This window comes from Melanerpes formicivorus, unplaced genomic scaffold, assembly GCF_026170545.1.
Source record: "Melanerpes formicivorus ecotype bairdi unplaced genomic scaffold, bMelFor1.0.p_v2 SCAF_49, whole genome shotgun sequence".
Lineage (NCBI taxonomy): Eukaryota > Metazoa > Chordata > Aves > Piciformes > Picidae > Melanerpes > Melanerpes formicivorus.
The window spans coordinates 2,420,459-2,439,834 of record NW_027142401.1 but is presented as its reverse complement, the minus strand read 5'-3'; the positions used below and the strand labels follow the sequence as shown (position 1 = coordinate 2,439,834).

Sequence of the window (19,376 nt, the reverse complement as noted above, 5' to 3'; positions counted from 1 at the left end):
AAGTGGCAGAAATCTTAACATGAATTTCTTTCTAGAAGTTAAGTGATTTTTGATAGTGTAATTTAGCAAGAGTACTGTTTTGTTTTAGAATAAAATATTTCATGTCTGTCAGTAATTCATAAAACAAAATGTCTTCAGTTGCTGCCACCTGGTAGCATTATGGGATTGGGGAAACCTGGCATTCTTCTGGCTGTTAATATTTAATAAAGTTTTGGAACTGTACAAATTTCAAACTTTAATGAAGCAGACTTTGGGCATAGATGGGGTTGTTCGGCCTGGAGAAGAGAAGATTCTGGGGGGGGGCTTAGAGGTGCCTTCCAGTACCTGAAGGGATCCTACAGGAAGGCTGCAGAAGGACTTTTAAGGGTGTCTAGCAGCAGGAAAAGGGGGAATAGTTTTAAACTGAGGGAGGGCAATTTTGGAATGGATCTTAGGAAGAAGTTCTTCAGTACAAGAGTGGTGAGACTCTGGAATAGGTTGCCCAGGGAGGTTGTGGATGCCTCCTCCCTGGGGATGTTCAAGGCCAGGTTGTATGGGGCCTTGAGCAGCCAAGCCTAGTTGAGAGGTGTCCCTTCTCATGGTGGGGAAGTTAGAGTAGATGATTAGGAGCCCTGTCCCCGGAGGTTTTTAAGGCCAGGCTGGATGTGGCTCTGAGCAACCTGATCTAGTGTGAGGTGCCCCTGCCCATGGCAAGGGGGTTGGAACTAGATGATCCTTGAGGTCCCTTCCAACCCTGACAGTTCTGTGATTCTATGATCTCTAGGGTCTCTTCCAACACATGCCTTTCTATGATGCTATAAAGCCACTTGCAGAATTCTTTCTGCACCTGGGGCCACACAGTGGTAATTGCCCATGGACACAGTGTGTGTTCCTCCATGTAAATTCTACGTAGCTTGTGCTGCAGGTTGTCACCTTGTGTTTAGCCCACAATAGCAGATGTGTGCACTTATTGCAGAGAAGCTAAAACAGGATTAATTCTTACCATACTGTTCTAACTTGTCTAGTCATACAGTTAGTTGATTTTAAATCTGTCAGAGAGAATGATAGACTTCATTCTACAAGGGTAAAAAGATTATTTCCCTCCTCACTGCTTCTTCTGAGCACTAAATCCATAAGTCTTATGCCATCCTTTTTTCTACACAGTAACAAAACCAGAATATCAGAATGTTTCTGTCCTTGCAATGCATATTCCTGTGAGAACTATCAGCTGTAATTTACTGCTGATAAATGGAATCAAAGCAGCAAAGTCACTTAACCAGTACCCCACAGGTCTGTTGAAGCTGTCCCAAGCTAGTTCTGAAGTCAGACATTGCAACCTCATGAGCCTGAGTTTATTGCCATAGTGTGAGTGAAGGTGACATTTTGTTTGGGGACACTGAAAGAGGATTAAGTAACACAACAAACAGCAGTGAAAAACATTGGTTAGTTACTAAGATGCTGATGTTGTTTCTCTTTAACTTTGAAGGTGATCATGGCAGTAGCAGAGGATTTGTTGTGTTCTGCTTCTCAGAGCAGTCGCCTTTCGCTGCAGCGGACGCAGGCTGGATGGCTGTTGATAGCTGCCCTCATGACATTAGGTAGCAGCCTTCTGCAATTTTTCTTAGCTGTATTAAGTTGTTTTGTGTTCTGCCTTTAACTTTAGGTCTTTGGATGTTTCATGTAATTTACCACTGCATAATAATTCCAAAAAAACCTCAAGTCCTCATCAGAATCTTCAGGGAAAAATCTTTATAAAATAAAGATATAGTTTCTTTCACATTTGTTATTAGTTCATTGCATGGAAATCAGTGTTCATTGTCTGGAAATCAGTGACTGAGAGGTACTGCTATGAATTAAATGCAGAAGATGAAATTCAAAGTCAGTCTCACCAAATGTCTTTGTGGTCATGAAGAATTATACTAATATTTTTCAACATCTCTCCCAGCACAAAATGAGCTAATCATTTTTGTTTCCCTCTTCTTATTTCCCTCTTCTTATTTCCCTCATTTCCCTGTTACAGAACTCTTGAGATTTATTAGTGGTCAGATTGTTGCCTATGATCACTAAATCACTAATGGAGAATGCAGTTTATGTGGTTTGTTCATATTTTTAAGGCATTTTTCCTGTTTTTCAGCTCACAGGTTTTTGTTAGGTTAGGGAAAACACGCCTTGTGCATTAACCCATAACAAGGACACAGTCTCAAGCTGCACCAGGGGAAGTTTAGGCTCGAGGTGAGGAGAAAGTTCTTCACAGAGAGAGTTGTTAGCCGCTGGAATGTGCTGCCCAGGGAGGTGGTGGAGTGACCATCCCTGGAGATATTCAAGAGGGGATTGGACGTGGCACTTGGTGCCATGGTTTAGTAATCATGAGGTGTTGGGTGACAGGTTGGACTTGATGATCCTTGAGGTCTCTTCCAACCTTATTGATTCTATGATTCCAACCTTATTGATTCTATGGTTCTATGATTCCAACCTTATTGATTCTATGAAATGTTTCCTTATCTGAACATCACTACTACATCTCATTTTTTATGCTAGTGATCCACTGGGTCTGTACTTAGGAATTATAGCTGGCTTAGTGGCATACTAACAGTGGGCTTGTACTCAGGTATGAAAATGGAGTACCAAGACAATAAACCTTTATTTAGAATAAACCAAACCAAACCAGGTTGGAAGAGACCTTCAAGATCATTGCGTCCAACCCATCAACCAATCCAACCCACCTAAACAACTAACCCATGGCACCAAGCACCCCATCAAGTCTCCTCCTGAACACCTCCAATGACAGCAACTCCACCACCTCCTTGGGCAGCCCATTCCAATGGGCAATCACTCTTTCTGTATAGAACTTCTTCCTAACATCCAACCTGAACCTCCCCTGGTGCAGACTGAGACTGTGTTCTCTTGTTCTGGTACTGGCTGCCTGGGAGAAGAGATCATCATCCGCCTGTCTACAACCTCCCTTCAGGTAGTTGTAGAGAGTGATAATTTGAGAAAGAACATAGGAGAAGGCTGGGAATGTAGCATAAATTTTTGTCCACAGCTGTAAAGATTCTTTGAACATAGGAAAAAGAACCAAAGAGAGAAACTGATTTTCTGAATCCTTACGTTGTCAACGTTTCTAGGTCCTGCAGTTGTCCAACACCATCTGCCACGAATGCTGTTACTGTGGAGATGCATCTTTCCAGCATCTCCTAAAGACCTAGAAACAGAGAAGACACGAGGAGATTCATTTACGTGGCAAGTAACACTGGAAGGTCGTGCTGGTGCTCTCTGTGGTAAGTGGGTTTTGCTGTGTCACGCTCTGCATATTTATAGTTGGCCTCTTTATTCCTCCCTTTGAAAGAACAAAGATACTTCATAGTGGTTTTTTTCCACTGGATGTCAAAATATTTATTCACTTCCCAACATAGATGCTTGTATAGATCATACACATATATGGGGTTTATTTGTGTTAAAAACCAACCAAACAAAAAACCCTCACAGGGTTTTTCCTCTTCTTTTAATCAGTTGGTTTCCAAGCAGTGAATGATAGCAGGAATGTTGCTTCCCTCCTCTCTTTTAACATACATATTACAGTAATGAATGAAAACTCAAACCCCAGGGTATGCTCTGTTGTTTATACAGTCCATTAAATTTGGTAAATAGCAATGCTGTTTCCTAAGAGGTCACTTAATGTAAGCAAAACAGAAATGTCCCTCAGACACATTTGTGAGAGTGGGAAGACACAGGTAAAAATGGCAACAAGGAAGTTTTAATTCTCAGCCAGTAATTGGCTGCTGTCTGCAATTTTCATCATGATATATTGTAGAATTTGGGTTTTCAGGTGAGGGATGACACCAGTGATCTTCAAATACCTCATGTGTTTCAGTCAAGTATTCTAGAGTACTAAAAGGTCCATTGCACTGCAGAAATGTGAACCCTAGTACAAGTCATCACCACTCTCTTGCTGTTAAAATCTATCAGAATGCTTGGAGTTCAGTAGGAACCAATTAACTGTTAATTTTATTCTTTTTTGGGGGGTGGGGTGGGATAGGTCTTTAATACTATACACTCTCTAGGTGTCTTTGTAAATGAAACTCAAGTTTAATGTTCTGCAAATAGTAGAAATTGCTAGTGTATAAGTTGTTTCTTAAAGTACAGTAATTAAGCTACATTTAACTGTCTCAGGCTGCACCCGGGGAGATTTAGGCTGGAGGTTAAGAGGAAGTTTTACAGAGAGAGAGAGTGATTGGCCATTGGAATGGGCTGCCTGAGGAGGTGGTGGAGTCACCATCCCTGGAGACTCCTGAACACTCAGGAGGAGACTTGATAGGGTGCTTGGTTGCATGGGTTAGTTGATTAGGTGGTGTTGGATGATAGGTTGGATGCAATGATCTTGAAGGTCTCTTCCAACCTGGTTTAATCTGTTCTGTTCTATTCCATTCCATTCCAAAACTAGCAAAAAAGCAGTAGGTCATTTGGTCATCATCCTTTCCCTCTTATTTTTTTTTATTATTAGTATGATGATCATAGAATTACCATGAAAATGAGTCATATCTCATAACTGAGTTATATCCCATAACTCAATTCATAACAAAATGTAAAAACAAATTCTTGCACTTATATTTATTTTCATTTTTCCATTGCAGTCGTGTGTGTATATAAATATATTTTAGATGTATTATTACATTTGTATGTTACATATGCATTTATAATTTTCGCCTCAACACAAGGAGACACTTCTTCATGGTGAGGGTGACAGATCACTGGGACAGGCTGCCCACAGAGGTTGTGGAATTTCCTTCTGTGGAAACTTTAAAAACTGGCCCTGGATGTGTTCCTGTGCAGCCTGCTCTAGGTGATCCTGTTCTGGCAAGGGGTTGGACTTGATGATCTCAGGAGGTCCCTCCCAACTCTGGAACGTGTCCAGAGAAGGGCCACAAGGATGATCAGAGGGCTGGAGCACCTCTCCTATGAGGGCAGACTGAAGGAGTTGGGGCTGTTCAGTCTGCAGAAGAGAAGGCTCCGAGGTGACCTAATTGTGGCCTTCCAGTATCTGAAGGGGGCCTACAGGAAGGCTGGGGAGGGACTGCTCAGGATATCAGGTAGTGATAGGATTAGGGGGAATGGAATGAAGCTGGAGGTGGGGAGATTCAGGCTGGATGTGAGGGGGAAGTTCTTCATCATGAGAGTGGTGAAGCTCTGGAATGGGTTGTACAGGGAGGTGGTTGAGGCCCCATCCCTGGAGGTGTTTAAGCCCAGGCTGGATGAGGCTCTGGCCAGGCTGATCTAGTGTGGGGTGTCCCTGCCCATGGCAGGGGGGTTGGAACTAGATGATCCTTATGGTCCCTTCCAACCCTGACTGATACTATGACACTATGAACCCCTACATTCTGTGATTTATGCAATAAAAAATCAAAGTATAAATGTGCAAGCTGAGACTCCAAACCAGTGCATCTGTGCTTTTTACATTTGAGATTTTTATCAGGTGCTTAAATTATTCATCAAAATATTTTAATAGGATTTTTTTGCATGCTTTCTTCTATGTTATTGCTGAGTTAGTGATGTGATTACTTCACTAATGTGGTGCATTTTTCCTCTAGCTATCTCACACTGAGTTAAATTCTTTTTCTAGCTATCAAAAGCTTTGTTTCTCACTGTGCTGGTCTGCTTACGGATGAAGTTGTTCAGAGGCTTCTTCCTCCTATTCCAAGTGCTGTTGATTTGTTGACACAGTAAGTGTGGGGAAGGGAAAAAAAACCACAAAAGTTAAATGAAATTCTGGTTTTGAGTTAAATGAAATTCTGGCTACAGAGTTCTTTTATTGGATTGTATTTTATTTAATGCACTTTCTAAAGAACCTTCTTTTTGAGGCACAAAAATTAGAGTGTAAATTCATCTGTACAGTGAAAGCCTTTAGCTGGCAGATGATCTGTGTCTTGCAGATTCCTGTATCATGTAAAAAAAAAGCTGTGAAAGGAATTGTGGGTTTGTTAAATTAGTGTTTTCATCCTGCTTTTGTAATCAAACATAGGTTGGTGTAGATGATCTCTAAGGTCCCTTCCAACCTAAGCCACTCTATGATTGGTGTTTAGGCATGGTCATTTATTAATAAAAGAATAAGCTAAGTTAAATAGTAGACTTGGACAAAATGTTTTAGGCATGGGCATATTTGTGTCTATCTATTCACAGCTAAGCTGGAAAAGCTTTTATAACTTTCAAATTTCTGCCTTCTGTGTAGTGATTTAATGTATTTGGGGTCTAAACTCACTCACAGAGACATCCACAAAGTGTTAAGTGTAATACATATAGATGCAATCACAGGACATAGAAACCCTTGTTTATTTTCCTAGTGTTAGGTAAAAATGATGACTGGCAATGAAGAACAGGTGAAATAAAAGGTTTTGCTTCTGCTCTTGGCAATACAAATCAAAGCTGGGCTTAACAATATGTATAGATTTAAAAAGTACACTGTAGAGCGGTACAAATCAAACCAGAGTGCTGCATAGTGCTTCAAGTCTTTAACATCTCTGATGTGCTTTTTACACTTAAAGGCTTTCCTCAATAAACAAATCATATGGAAATGCTTTGAAAACACCCTCAACGGTTTACAGACACAAACTTTATGAATTACTAGCAGTGTTGCCTCCAAAGACCTATGAAGGTATGTATTTCCTTAAAAAGAGAAATCCACTCAAAGTACCACAAGTTCATTTTAAAGTTTATCTTCAACTTACATTCAGCCAGCAAGAATTAGTTTTGCATCTTCTAATAGACAGATTTTATTACCTTTGCTTGTATTTCATGAAATTAGAGTGAAGTCACTGTGGTTTTGAAAAGCTATTTGGCCTGTATCAGGAAAAGTGTAACCAGCAGCACCAGCAAAGTGATTGTCCCTCTGTGTTCAGCACTGGTGAGGCCACACCTTGAGTCCTGTGTTCAGTTTTGGGTCCTTCACTGCAAGAAATAATTGAGGTCCTGGGGTGAGCCCAGAGAAATGTAACAAAGCTGATGAAGTGGCCAGAGAATGTTTTTTTGCTGAGGAGCGGCTGAGGGAACTGGGGTTGTTTAGTCTGGAGAAGAGCAGACTGAGGTGAGGGGGAGAGCTTGCTCTCTACAGCTACCTAAAAGGAAGTTGCAGCAAGGTGGGTGTTGGTCTCTTCTCTTCAGTGACATTGTAGTGATAGCACAAGAGGACATTACCTCAAGTTACACCAGGGGAAGTTTGGGTTGAATATTAGAAGAAACCACTGAAAGGGTTCTGGAACACCAGAATAGGCTAAGGGTCATGGTTTATCATAGAACTTGGTAGAGTTAGTTAATCATTGGAACTGATGATCTCATCCAACCAAAATGACTCTATGATCTTTTCTTCTCCCCTGTCCCATTACAAATACAGGCATTGAATTCTAAATTCTTAGTATAGAGTCTATTGAAAGATTTTGCTTGCTTCAGGTAGACTTATGGAGAAATTAATCTGATCATGTGCAGAGAGTGGATAAGAAGTTTGTATCTGAAGAGTAATTTCAACAAAACCTGTGGATAGACTTATTTTCCTGTAGCAGAAGCAGAACATAACTAGGACTATTTAAAATGTAATCCTTTAACCCAATAACTGTCCCCTGTAGTTAGATAGGTCTAACAGTTCAACTAAAACATCTTTCTCATCTTTGAATTGTTTGCTTGGAGTATTTTATGGACTAAGTAAGGAACCAGAGTGGTTTTGACAGTTGACAAGCAGTGAATTGGCTGTGTCCTGTGTATCATGGAGGGAATCCTCACTCAAATATCTGCTCCATCTAGTGGTAACTGCTAAGTGAATCTTCCTAAGGACAAATCCCTGACCTTTGACTTAAAGCTGTTGTCACTTTAGAAGTCTCTGGGTAACATTTGAAGCATAGGGTATAATATTAATTTATGACTTGGTCATAAGAGACTGAAAATGATGCCTCCATTCCTTAGAACAAGTGGTTATTTTCTTTTTGTTGGTTTGGCTTGGTTTGGTTTCAGGCTTGATTTATAGAATACAAATATTTGGGTATGCATGGATTTGGCAGTTGGGATTTTTTTTTGCATATGGTCTTAACCACATTGAAAAATAGACAGCGTTTGCCAGTGTGACCTGCAAAGTCTGACTGCTATGACAGAGCATCCTAGCTGAAGATTCTGCACTGTAAAACAAATAAATAAAGAAAAAGCTTAAAAGGTTTGCTGTAAAGGAGTGGCCACCTTGCTGAAAGCAATGTAAATGGCCTTAGAATCAAACCAGTAATTTGACAGGTGTAGTCTCAGAGTTGTACCAAGCCGGGGGCAGGAGAAAATTAGTGATGGGGACAAATATTAGGAGTTGTAACTCAAGCTTTACTTAGCTTTTAATTGGCAATAATGTTCAAAGCTTGTTTTCCTTAGCTCAAGAAGAACAAAACCAAAATACCCAGCAAAATCAACCGTTTCAGACAGGTTCTTTATTGATAGCTCAAAGCCTCTTTCTCAGTTCAAACTTTTAGATTTTTGAAGCCTGGGATATGAGAACTTGTTTAGGCTCTGCTTGGTCCATTTTTGCTGTCTTTCTGCCTCTCTGGATTTCTCTTACTGGTTTCTATCACTCCTAAAAATCAGTATCTGCTTAAACAGCAGAAGTTTTTGAAGGCTTCCTGTGTGTCTACATGAGTAGAAGTTGGGTTTTTGCATTATTTCAGCAGTGACATGAGAAGAATGGACCAGGTTAACCTGAACACCAGTGAAATACCTTGGATGTGTTTTAGTTGCTGTCTTCCATCTGGTGTGAAAAGTTAAGACTTTGCAACTTAGCCAATCCAAAGTATGAACTTGTTAAGCCACAAAAGGCTGGCTCTGTTGCCAGGATGATGATTCATACTTGTGACCATTTTCATGTGTCATTAGGTTTTGTGTATAATGTGTTCATATTTTTGATGCAGAAACATTTATTTCCTGTGAGTCAATGTAAAAAAAAAAACTATTATTATTATTATTATGTCCCATTTGAGAATTTCACACAAATCAATTCAGCAGTTTGAAAATGTGGTTATTGAGATTATTTGACTGTTGATGTTTTCTGTGGTCTGAAATGAATGTGTTTTGTCAGGCAACTCATTAGAGTTCTTTTCATTCTTCATTCTTGTTGTGCTTGTTCTGTTCCACTCTCTAAACCATAAAATTGAAGACAAGCAATTCACTTCTCATTCTTAATAGGATGAGATGAATAGCTGGAATGCTGGAACAGCATTCTGGCTCCAAATTTTCAACTGCTTTACATTGGGGTAATATTATGTGACGTGCTGAGGATGGCCAAGTATCTTGGGCCAAAATAAATGTTAATTTGGTTTAGAATTGCTGAGTATCTTCATTCAGGTCTATTTGAAAAGCTGTTTTCACAGAAAGGGGATTTTAAATAAATTATTTATTATTAATTACTGTGATAATGAAAGAGCAATTTCGAGGCAATCCCAGGCACAAATACAGGCTGGCCAGTGACTGGCAGGAAAGTAGCCCTGAGGAGAGAGACTTGGGGTTGCTGGTGGACAAAAAGCTCAACAGGAGCTCTCAGTGTGCACTTGCAGCCCGCAAAGCCAATCAGATCCTGGGCTGCATCAGAAGCGTGGCCAGCAGGTCGAGGGAGGTGATCCTCCCCCTCTACTCAGCTCTGGTGAGACCCCACCTGGAGTACTGTGTCCAGTTCTGGAGCCCCTATTACAAGAGGGATGTGGAGGTGCTGGAAGGTGTCCAGAGAAGGGCCACAAGGATGATCAGAGGGCTGGAGCACCTCTCCTATGAGGACAGACTGAAGGAGTTGGGGCTGTTCAGTCTGCAGAAGAGAAGGCTCCGAGGTGACCTAATTGTGGCCTTCCAGTATCTGAAGGGGGACTACAAGAAGGCTTGGGAGGGACTTCTCAGGATCTCAGGTAGTGATAGGACTAGGGGGAATGGAATGAAGCTGGAGGTGGGGAGATTCAGGCTGGATGTGAGGAGGAGGTTCTTCACCATGAGAGTGGTGAAGCCCTGGAGTGGGTTGTCCAGGGAGGTGGTTGAGGCCCTGTCCCTGGAGGTGTTTAAGCCCAGGCTGGATGAGGCTCTGGCCAGCCTGATCTAGTGTGGGGTGTCCCTGCCCATGGCAGGGGGGTTGGAACTAGATGATCCTTGTGGTCCCTTCCAACCCTGAATGATAATATGATGATACTAGTCGCTATTTTTTTTATCCTTCCCACACACTATCTGTGCATCTTGGAATGTATTTGATAGTGCTAATCTTTTGCATTTAAATTTGAGTTAACGTTTTGGACTTGCTAATTAGTCAGGGGGGCAGGCAGCAAAGTAGAAAGGCTGATGGGGCCAGGAGTTAGGGAGCTAGAGGGGAGGCAACTTTCTCAGAATGGATTGAAGATTCAGGAAGGGTAAAATAGCTGGTGCAGCTACCTGCTCCAACTACGGAAGTTGGTTCTGCTGCCAACTCCAACTATAGAAGTGGTTCTGCTGCCAGCTCCAACTATAGAAGTGGTTCTGCTTGTGCTCATGAGGTGCTGCTGTTTTGTCCCACTATTTGGGACTTCTGCATGTTAAAAAATTATAAGCAGCTTTAGTGCAAACAGGTAGTTATCTGATCATCTAACAACAAAACTGAATGCAAAAGGATGGATGTGTGGAGTTAAACCCCACTGAACACTGGTATCTCCCAGCTCATGAGGACTTAACTTTGCAGTCTTAATGCTCTGAAGGCAAATTTTCATTTACATGACAGCTGGGTACATATTTTTTAACTTCAGTTCTGCAGTGTTTTTTCAACTGTCTTGTCACATGTGCTTCACCACTAAAAATGTTCTCTCGCTGCAGGAACTGTTTTAATAGCCTGAAACGGTCTGGCTCAGAAAGCCTGATGTTTAAGTACAATACACAGTCTCGTTTGAAATACTGTGTATAAATATGTGTGAAGGTTTTAACTACCAGTGTAAATTATCATAATATCATAATGTAACCTACAACAAATTTCTTGTGCTTTGTGCTTGTAAAGTCCAAGAATTCCTGTATGGCTGTGCAATACCTTCTGCAACTTTAATTTTCAGGAAATAGAAGAAAATCTGGCTGTGCCTTGTAACTGCCTTTTGCCTCTACTTTAATTGCAAACATAATTCACTTACTGATTAGTAGTTATGTGACATTTTATGCCTTCTGTAAAGGTAAAGGTCTCTTCTTGAGCTTCTAAATTGCTTCTAAAATAATCAGAGGGCTGGAGCACCTTTCTTACAAAGACAGGCTGAGAGAGTTGGGGTTGTTCAGCCTGGGGAAGAGAAGGCTCTGGGGAAACCTTAGGGCAACTTTCCAGTATCTGAAGGAAGCCTGCAGAAAGCTGGACAGGGACTGTTTACAAGGGCATATGGCAGTATGACAAGGGGCAATGGTTTGAAACTAGAGAAGGGCAGATTTAGACTGGATGTCAGAAAGAAAGCAGCTTTTTACTGTGAGGGTGGAAGAACGCTGGAAGAGGTTCTCCAGGGAGGTGAAGGAGGCCCCATCTCTGGAGACATTCAAGGTCAGGCTTGATGGGGCTCTGAGACAGCTAACACATCCAAGTGCCGGGTTCTGCACATCGGCCACAACAACCCCATGCAGTGCTACAGGCTGGGGTCAGAGTGGCTGGAGAGCAGCCAGGCAGAGAGGGACCTGGGGATACTGGTCGATGGTAGGCTGAACATGAGCCTGCAGTGTGCCCAGGCGGCCAAGAGGGCCAATGGCATCCTGGCCTGCATCAGGAACAGTGTGGCCAGCAGGAGCAGGGAGGTCATTCTGCTCCTGTACACTGCACTGGTTAGGCCACACCTCAAGTCCTGTGTCCAGTTCTGGGACCCTCAGTTTAAGAAGGATGTTGACTTGCTGGAACGAGTCCAGAGAAGAGCAACGAAGTTGGTGAGGGGCTTGGAACACAAGCCCTATGAGGAAAGACTGAGGGAGCTGGGATTGCTTAGCCTGGAGGAGAGGAGGCTCAGGGGTGACCTTATCACTCTCTACAACTACCTGAAGGGAGGTTGTAGACAGGCAGAGGTTGGTCTCTTCTCCCAGGCAGCCAGTACCAGAACAAGAGAACACAGTCTCAGGCTGCACCAGGGGAGGTTTAGGTTGGATGTTAGGAAGAAGTTCTATACAGAGAGAGTGATTGCCCATTGGAATGGGCTGCCCAAGGAGGTGGTGGAGTCGCTGTCATGGTTTATCTAGTTGGAGATGTCCCTATTTCCTGCAGGGGGGTTGGACTAGATGACCTCTAGAGGTCCCTTCCAGCCAGCGCATTCTATGATTCTATGATTCTAAGATTGTTCTCCCTTTAACAGAAGACTTAAGAAAATATTAGGTGGGTGTTACTATTTCAGTATTAACATCTTGCTCCCAGAGTTGCTTGTAGCAAGTAATTAACTGAAAATGTTGAATATCTTTTGTCTTTCAAGGAAGCTTCTGTGCTGTTCTGAAAGAGTTAGTGACTGATTTGACTGTCCCAGATAGCCAGATCGATACCTCTACATTCTTGCTTCCACCCCTTTGTCACGAGAATGATCTCCTTTTACTTGGTCCCTTACTGCAGGAGACTGACCACCGGTTTATTGAAGAGCAGGTACACTTTGATCTAATATAATGAGGATATATTTTCATACAGTTATAGTTATTTGGGTCAGTGCTGGTTTTGACCTGGTCAAAAATCTTGTGAGGATCAATAAGGCAAAGTGTAAGGCCCTGCACCTAGGGTGGGCCAATCCTAGATAGCACTACAGGTTGAGGAATGATGGAATTGAGATCAGCCCTGCAGAGAGGACTTGGGGTGCTGGTGAGTGAGATGCTGGACACGAGCCAACAAGGTGCACTTGCAGCACAGAAGGCCAATGGCATCCTCACAATGTCATCAAAAGTGTGGCCAGCAGACGGAGAGTTCATTCTGCTGCTTTACGCTGCTCTGGTGAGACCTCACCTGGAGTTCCATGTCCAGTTCTGGAGCCCTCAATACAGGAAGGACCAGGATGTGATGGAGTGGGTCCAGAGGAGGGCTGTGAAAATTATTAGGGGGCTGGAACACCTCTGCTCTGAGGACAGACTGAGGGATCTGGGGTTGTTCAGCCTGGAGAAGAGAAGCTTCCAGGGAGACCTAATAGCAGCCTTCCAGTACCTGAAGAAGGCCTCCAAGAAGGCTACAGAGGGACTGTTTACAAAGGCCTGCAGTGATAGGATGAGGGGCAATGATTTGAAATTAGAGTAGATTTAGATTGGATGTTAGGAAGTCCTTTATCATTGGGGTGGTGGAACAATGGAATGGGTTGTCCAGGGAGGTAGTTGAGGCCCCATCCGTGGAGATATTCAATGTGAGGCTTGACAGGGCTCTGAGCAACCTGATCTACTGGAGGATGTCCCTGCTCAGTGTGGGAGGGTTGGACTAGAAGATCTTTGGAGGTGCCTTCCAACCTGAAATGTTCTATGATTCTAAAAATACAACTATCATTTTTTAACTTCTTACAGCTCCTTTTAGGTAACAGCATAGCTGGTGGCAGCCTGGAGTATGACCCTTACTTAATTTATGAGAAAGCTGGAAAAGGTGATTCAGTACCAAAACCACTACCTCCTGTACTGTCTGTTATCAGTGCAGCCACTCGTCTGTTTGGAGTTATGTTTTCCCATGTAGCAGAATCTCACAGGTAAAGTAGTGACTGTATCTGTTGGGGAATTTGAGAGGTGCTAAAATGTGGTGACAGTGTTTGAACACAGAAGTAACCAATTCTGGAAAGAAGTAGTGAATTGTATAAGAAAACCAGCTGAATAAGAAAATTCAGACTACTCATGAGTATAATGGGTAACAATAATGTACAGCAGACTACTCATGGTTCAGTTACTCACAGTGAAAAGGCACATCCAGTCAGAGGTGACTGTCACAGACATTCTGTTGAACAAGAAAAATAATGTCACAGAATGGCAGTAATTTTAAGAGATACTACACAATTATAATAGTGCTTAATTACTGAATGCCTTAGAACCAAAAAAGGACAAAGGGGCTAGGAAGCTGCAGTAAAATTCAACCCTCATCCTGCCTCATAATAAAAAGTGGATGGAAGAAACAAGAGTGTGTGTCTTAACAGAGTTTTGTCAAGGAACAAGAAAGCTTGCAAGGGATCACAGACTCCTCTTGTTTTTTATGTCTATGTATGCATCTTCCTGCTGCACAAATGGCAGTTTGGTTTGTTTCACGTTTCTAAGCATGCTGGTTGCTGAGGCATGAAATTCCTCAAGATTTTTTGTGTGCTGTTCCTTATTTTGTGTGCTGCTGGGAATTTTCTTCAGTGAAGCAATAACGCAAATCAATTACTTTGAAATGAAGCAACTTTATCTTTTCAAAGCCAACTGTAGTTAGGCCTCAGATCATGATCATTGTCAGTGGTGAAGGTTTGGTAATTTCCAGTGAGGGATGAGTGCTTAGCATCTGAGTCCTGATGTCACAGGATCACAGGATGTTAGGGGTTGAAAGGGACCTGTCCTCACTGCTTAGAATGCCCAGGATGTTTGTAATCCCAAGACAGCTTTTTGGGGTGGACATACCTGCCAATAAAATTGCCACAAGCTTTATGATATATTCTTCTGACCTGCATTTAGTTCCTTATTCTATCTTCAGTGAGTGACGGCTCTGTTTAGGCTTTTTGTGCCTGCTGTCAGCAGGTTGCTGGTTGGTTTTCTTCACTTGTTCCTCAAGATCTGAACTAATTGCTGCAGACAACTGCATTTTGCTTTTTCTTTTCCTTCCTCCTTTCTTAATTGTCAGTCAAAATGCATCATTGCCATACACATCTAATGTACTTAGCTGTGAATACATGTTATAAGGAAACAAAGGCAAAAAGTTTGTGTTCACAGCGTAATTACTTATTCTAATAGGAATACAAAGGTGGTTTGTAGGAGACAGACCAGCCACTTGAAGGAAAATGCTCAAGAATTAGGATAATCTCTTTGTCCCACCCTTGTTTCTCTGTTTCTTTGATTTTTTTAATTCTGTGGTTTATTTCTTGGTTTTCTTTAAGGCTCCAAGTGTTGGAACAGTTGTTGAATTCCATAAAGCAAGCAAAAGGATCGCGGCAACAGATAGTACAACTGAATGTTGTGTCAGCCTTTTCCATTTCCTTAAAGGTAAATCCCTCCTCTGTTTCTCTCTTACTTACACCTGGCATCTGTTGGTTCAAACACAACTGAAGAGTTGTTTTTCTTGTTTTGATGAACAGTCAGGGTGAAGATCAGTCCTGTTTCCTGTGATACCCTGTTGTTTTGTGATGTTACTTTTTTCTCAGGTGCTGAAGAGTCACAGTTTAATTATTCCTTTTGTAATATTAAAGGGCTTGGGAAACCCCTTCTAGTAGACTGTCATCCACACTAGTGTATGTAACTGTAATTCAAATAGGAGAGAGATGGAAAAATTCTCTTGGTATCATTTCTGCCTTTATTATTGTCTCTCTCATATTTCTTACTGTATAAATCAGTAATGACTGGTAAAACAATCTCACACCTATGTGCCATTTATTGCTTTGCTCTGATGCTTTACTTGTATTTTTCTCTGTTCCTGTGCAGTTTGCATTCCCCCTTTCTTAGGCTTTCTTAAAACTAAGGCAAAATGGTTTTGGAATAGACAAAATCTTTCACTGTAAAACATGGGCTGGAGGGAAAGTTGTATGAGGAAAGGCTGAGGGAGCTGGGGTTGTTCAGCCTGGAGAAGGGGAGACTTAGAGGGGATGTTAGAACTCTACAATTGCTTAAAAGGAAGTTGTAGCCAAAGGGGTGGTCAGGCTCTTCTCCCAGGCAACTTGTGACAGGACAAGAGGGCATGGTATGAAGCTGCACCAGGGGAGGTTTAGATTAGATATTAGGAAGCACTTCCTGAGAGAAAGGCTGATTGTGCACTGAAACAGACTGCCGAGGGAGGTGGTGGAGTTGCTCTCGTTGGAGGACTTTATGAAAAGATTGTATGTTGCACTTGGTGGCATGGTTTAGCTGATGTGGTGGTGTTAGGTCATAGCTGGACTTGATTATCTTGGAGATATTTTCCTGCCTCAATAATTCTGTGTGATTCTGCATGTGATTTATATTTGGGGTGCATTTTGGGGTGCATTTAATACACAAGATATCCAGACAGACTGAGAGAGTTGGGGCTATTCAGTCTGGAGAAGAGAAGGCTCTGAGGAGACCTTATTGTGGCCTTCCAGTATCTGAAGGAGGTCTACAGGAAAGCTGGTGAGGGACTTTTTAGGATGTCAGGTAATGATAGGACTAGGGGGAATGGAGCAAAACTAGAAATGGGTAGATTCAGATTGGATGTTAGGAAGAAGTTCTTCACCATGAGCATGGTGAGACACTGGAACAGGGATGTGGTAGAAGCCTCATCCCTGCAGGTTAAAAACCTTAAAAAGGCCTGGCTGGATGTGGCTGTGAGCAACCTGCTCTAGTGTGAGGCGTCCCTGCCCATGGCAGGGTGGGTTGGAGCTTGATGATCCTTGAGGTCCCTTCCAGCCCTGACAACTCTATGGTTCTATGATTCTGTGACTGCTGTAGCTTTTGCTCATGATCTTTTTCAGTTGCATAGGGATTTTTTGTGTGTGTGTCATTACCCTTTTCACTGGTTTTCTTCTAGTTACTGGTTTCTGAATTGATGCTATTGTGTTGATCTGTTGGGTTCTACTGCAGTTGGTCCAGTATGTCTTTTAAGATTTTATGATTTCAATCAGACTGTAGATATTATAATGTTACACTGTGATGTACACTCACATGGAATTAGACTTCTAGGTCTCAAAACAGCAAATTAAAATAAAGAATTCCTCATATAAAAGGTGATGAAAATCGAATACCCTCTTCAGGTCTTGTAGTTTTTGCACAAGTGACAGAAAACCACTTTCTGATTACTATACTCTCTTCCTATTTAATATATATTTTTAGCACTTGGCGACCTGCAAAGGAAGTTTAGGTCCAGAAGAAGTGCGAAGGTCTGCCCTGACATTGGTAATGGGTGCCTTGGAAAGCAATAATCAGCTCCTAAGGTGTGCTGCTGCAGAGTGTTGGGCCAGATTGGCACAGGTGGTTTCTGACAGTGCCTTCACTGCTGGCTTAGCACAAGTCAGTTTTGACAAGTAAGTACAAAGAAGTGTGGTAAGTGACTGACTTTATAGCAGTGTTTGAGAAATCTACCTGGCCCTTATGATGATAATTTTTAAAAGCTCATTTTCTTCATTAATTTGGTGTCACTTCAAAATAAGCATTAAAAACCCACACTGCCTGACTTCTGCACTTGCTTCTTAGTTTTGCTGACCTGTGAGAGGGTTTTTGAAGCAAACAGGTAGGTTTTCAAGCAGACTAAACTGTCTGCTGCTCTAGCAACACAACTGAAGTATATCTAAAATATTTTGAGTCCTTCCTTCAGCTAAGTTATCTTAGACTTAGAATTTTGGCAATATAAGTGTCTAATATTTTGCTCATTATATTCTAGAAATACCATTTGTAGATGTGCTTGCTGTATAGTATCATTCTTGGTGATTACACTAACAGCTTTGTTTCCTCATGATTAATAGGTTAAAATCTGCCAGGGATGTGGTATCAAGAACAGGTCATTCTTTGGCTCTGGGATGCCTGTATAGGTACCTAGGAGGAATAAGTTCTACTCAGCACCTAAATGCATGTGTTGGAATCCTATATACTTTATCTCAGGACAGTACTTCTCCTGATGTGCAGGTACTTGCCACTTACCTAAAAATGTTATGTTACAAATAAACTGCTTTATACTCCACAGTATAACTTTTTTTCTTCTAAGAATACCACTTCACAACCTCTTGGGCATACTGTACAGGTGATGGGCTGTAAATACCACAGCCTTTGCTCAAAATCCATCTCCCAAGGAAGAACTATGAAGAGATATGGGAGGTTCTTATGTAATGAGGCTGATAAATATATTCTGACTTTAAAACCAGTATTTTTAGTGACTGGCTATGCAGTCAATAACAGGGATTGGTAGACTGAGTGCTGTAGAAATCGTTCCACATACTTCCTTGAATAAGACAAGCTGTGACAGGTGATTGGCCATTGGAATAGGCTGCCCAGGGGGGTGGTGGAGTCACTACCACCGGAGGTGTTTAGGAGGAGACTTGATAGGGTGCTTGGTTGCATAGTTTAGTTGATTAGATGGTGTTGGGTGATAGATTGGACTTGATGATCTCAAAGGTCTCTTCCAACCTGGTCTCTTCTATTCTATTCTATTCTATTCTATTCTATTCTATTCTATTCTATTCTATTCTATTCTATTCTATTCTATTCTATTCTATTCTATTCTATTCTATTCTATTCTATTCTATTCTATTCTATTCTGTTTTGCATTTCTGTGTGGCTAAAACTGTTATCTATTAGAATAACTTTAAGAGACATTGATTGTATTGCACATAATTGTCTAAATCTCAGTTAAAGAATTTTTTTAAGCTTCATCTGCAGTGTCTTTACACAGAGAACTCTATGTTGACATGGAACAGATGTGGTTATTGGTGCAAAGCATCTGAGCCTAAACCAAAATGTTGCTTTAGCAGCTCTGTAATATTTGTTCACAATTCTCTTGTTCTTGCACATGGAACTACAACAAATTTTACAAGTAGAATAGACTAGACTAGACTAGAATAGAATAGAATAGACCAGGTTGGAAGAGACCTTCAAGATCATCGCGTCCAACCCGTCAACCAATCCAACCCACCTAAACAACTAAACCATGATACCAAGCACCCCATCAAGTAGTAGAATGTATCTGAGGAGTAATAATCTCTAATTAATTGGATGATTATTTTTTTAATCAACAATGACAACTTTTAAATGGTTCTTTCATTGAATGGCTTGTTAAGTGTCAGGTTATTAATTTTGCTTCCTACAACCTTGCCGTTTGTTGCTTTGGAACTTCAGAGCAGCACTTTTATTACTCTGAATTACTGAATTTCACCAGGACAATCAAATTTCAAGAACATCTGGGGTTTATTCTATCACACAGATGTTACATAACTGCTTTTCTTATTTTACAGGCATGGGCACTACACTCTCTGTCCCTAATAGTAGATTTAGCTGGCCCCTTGTACCATGTGCACGTGGAACCGACCTTATCTCTTGTTCTCATGTTATTGTTGACTGTGCCTCCTGCTTATGCTGAAGTTCACCAAAGCCTTGGTCGGTGTTTAAATGCACTAATTACCACACTGGGCCCTGAGTTGCAAGGTATGCCACGTACAGTATCATCAGCTTTGTTTGGTTTAGCCACAAAATCACTAGACATTGAATATGTAATTCACATTTCTGTCAACAAATAATTGCGTGCTATTTTTTTTTCCTCAGAAGACAGTATTTTGCAGGCCAGGAGTTTTTGCAACCAAGATTAC

The 19,376-nt window shown here is 41.5% G+C and overlaps 1 protein-coding gene across 3 annotated transcripts in view; it reads left to right on the top strand.

Annotated features, from left to right (window-relative positions):
* The window catches only part of HEATR5A (HEAT repeat containing 5A), a 79,072-nt gene that overhangs the window by 32,224 nt on the left and 27,472 nt on the right, over positions 1 to 19,376 (top strand). For all 3 annotated transcript variants that reach the window (XM_068160330.1, XM_068160329.1, XM_068160332.1), the window contains 10 exons: positions 1,466 to 1,577; positions 3,105 to 3,257; positions 5,597 to 5,696; positions 6,516 to 6,625; positions 12,414 to 12,577; positions 13,471 to 13,646; positions 15,015 to 15,120; positions 16,915 to 17,105; positions 17,544 to 17,703; positions 19,026 to 19,215. In XM_068160330.1, the coding sequence (XP_068016431.1) occupies positions 1,466 to 1,577; positions 3,105 to 3,257; positions 5,597 to 5,696; positions 6,516 to 6,625; positions 12,414 to 12,577; positions 13,471 to 13,646; positions 15,015 to 15,120; positions 16,915 to 17,105; positions 17,544 to 17,703; positions 19,026 to 19,215 (1,462 nt within the window). The remainder of the gene's footprint in view (positions 1 to 1,465; positions 1,578 to 3,104; positions 3,258 to 5,596; positions 5,697 to 6,515; positions 6,626 to 12,413; positions 12,578 to 13,470; positions 13,647 to 15,014; positions 15,121 to 16,914; positions 17,106 to 17,543; positions 17,704 to 19,025; positions 19,216 to 19,376) is intronic.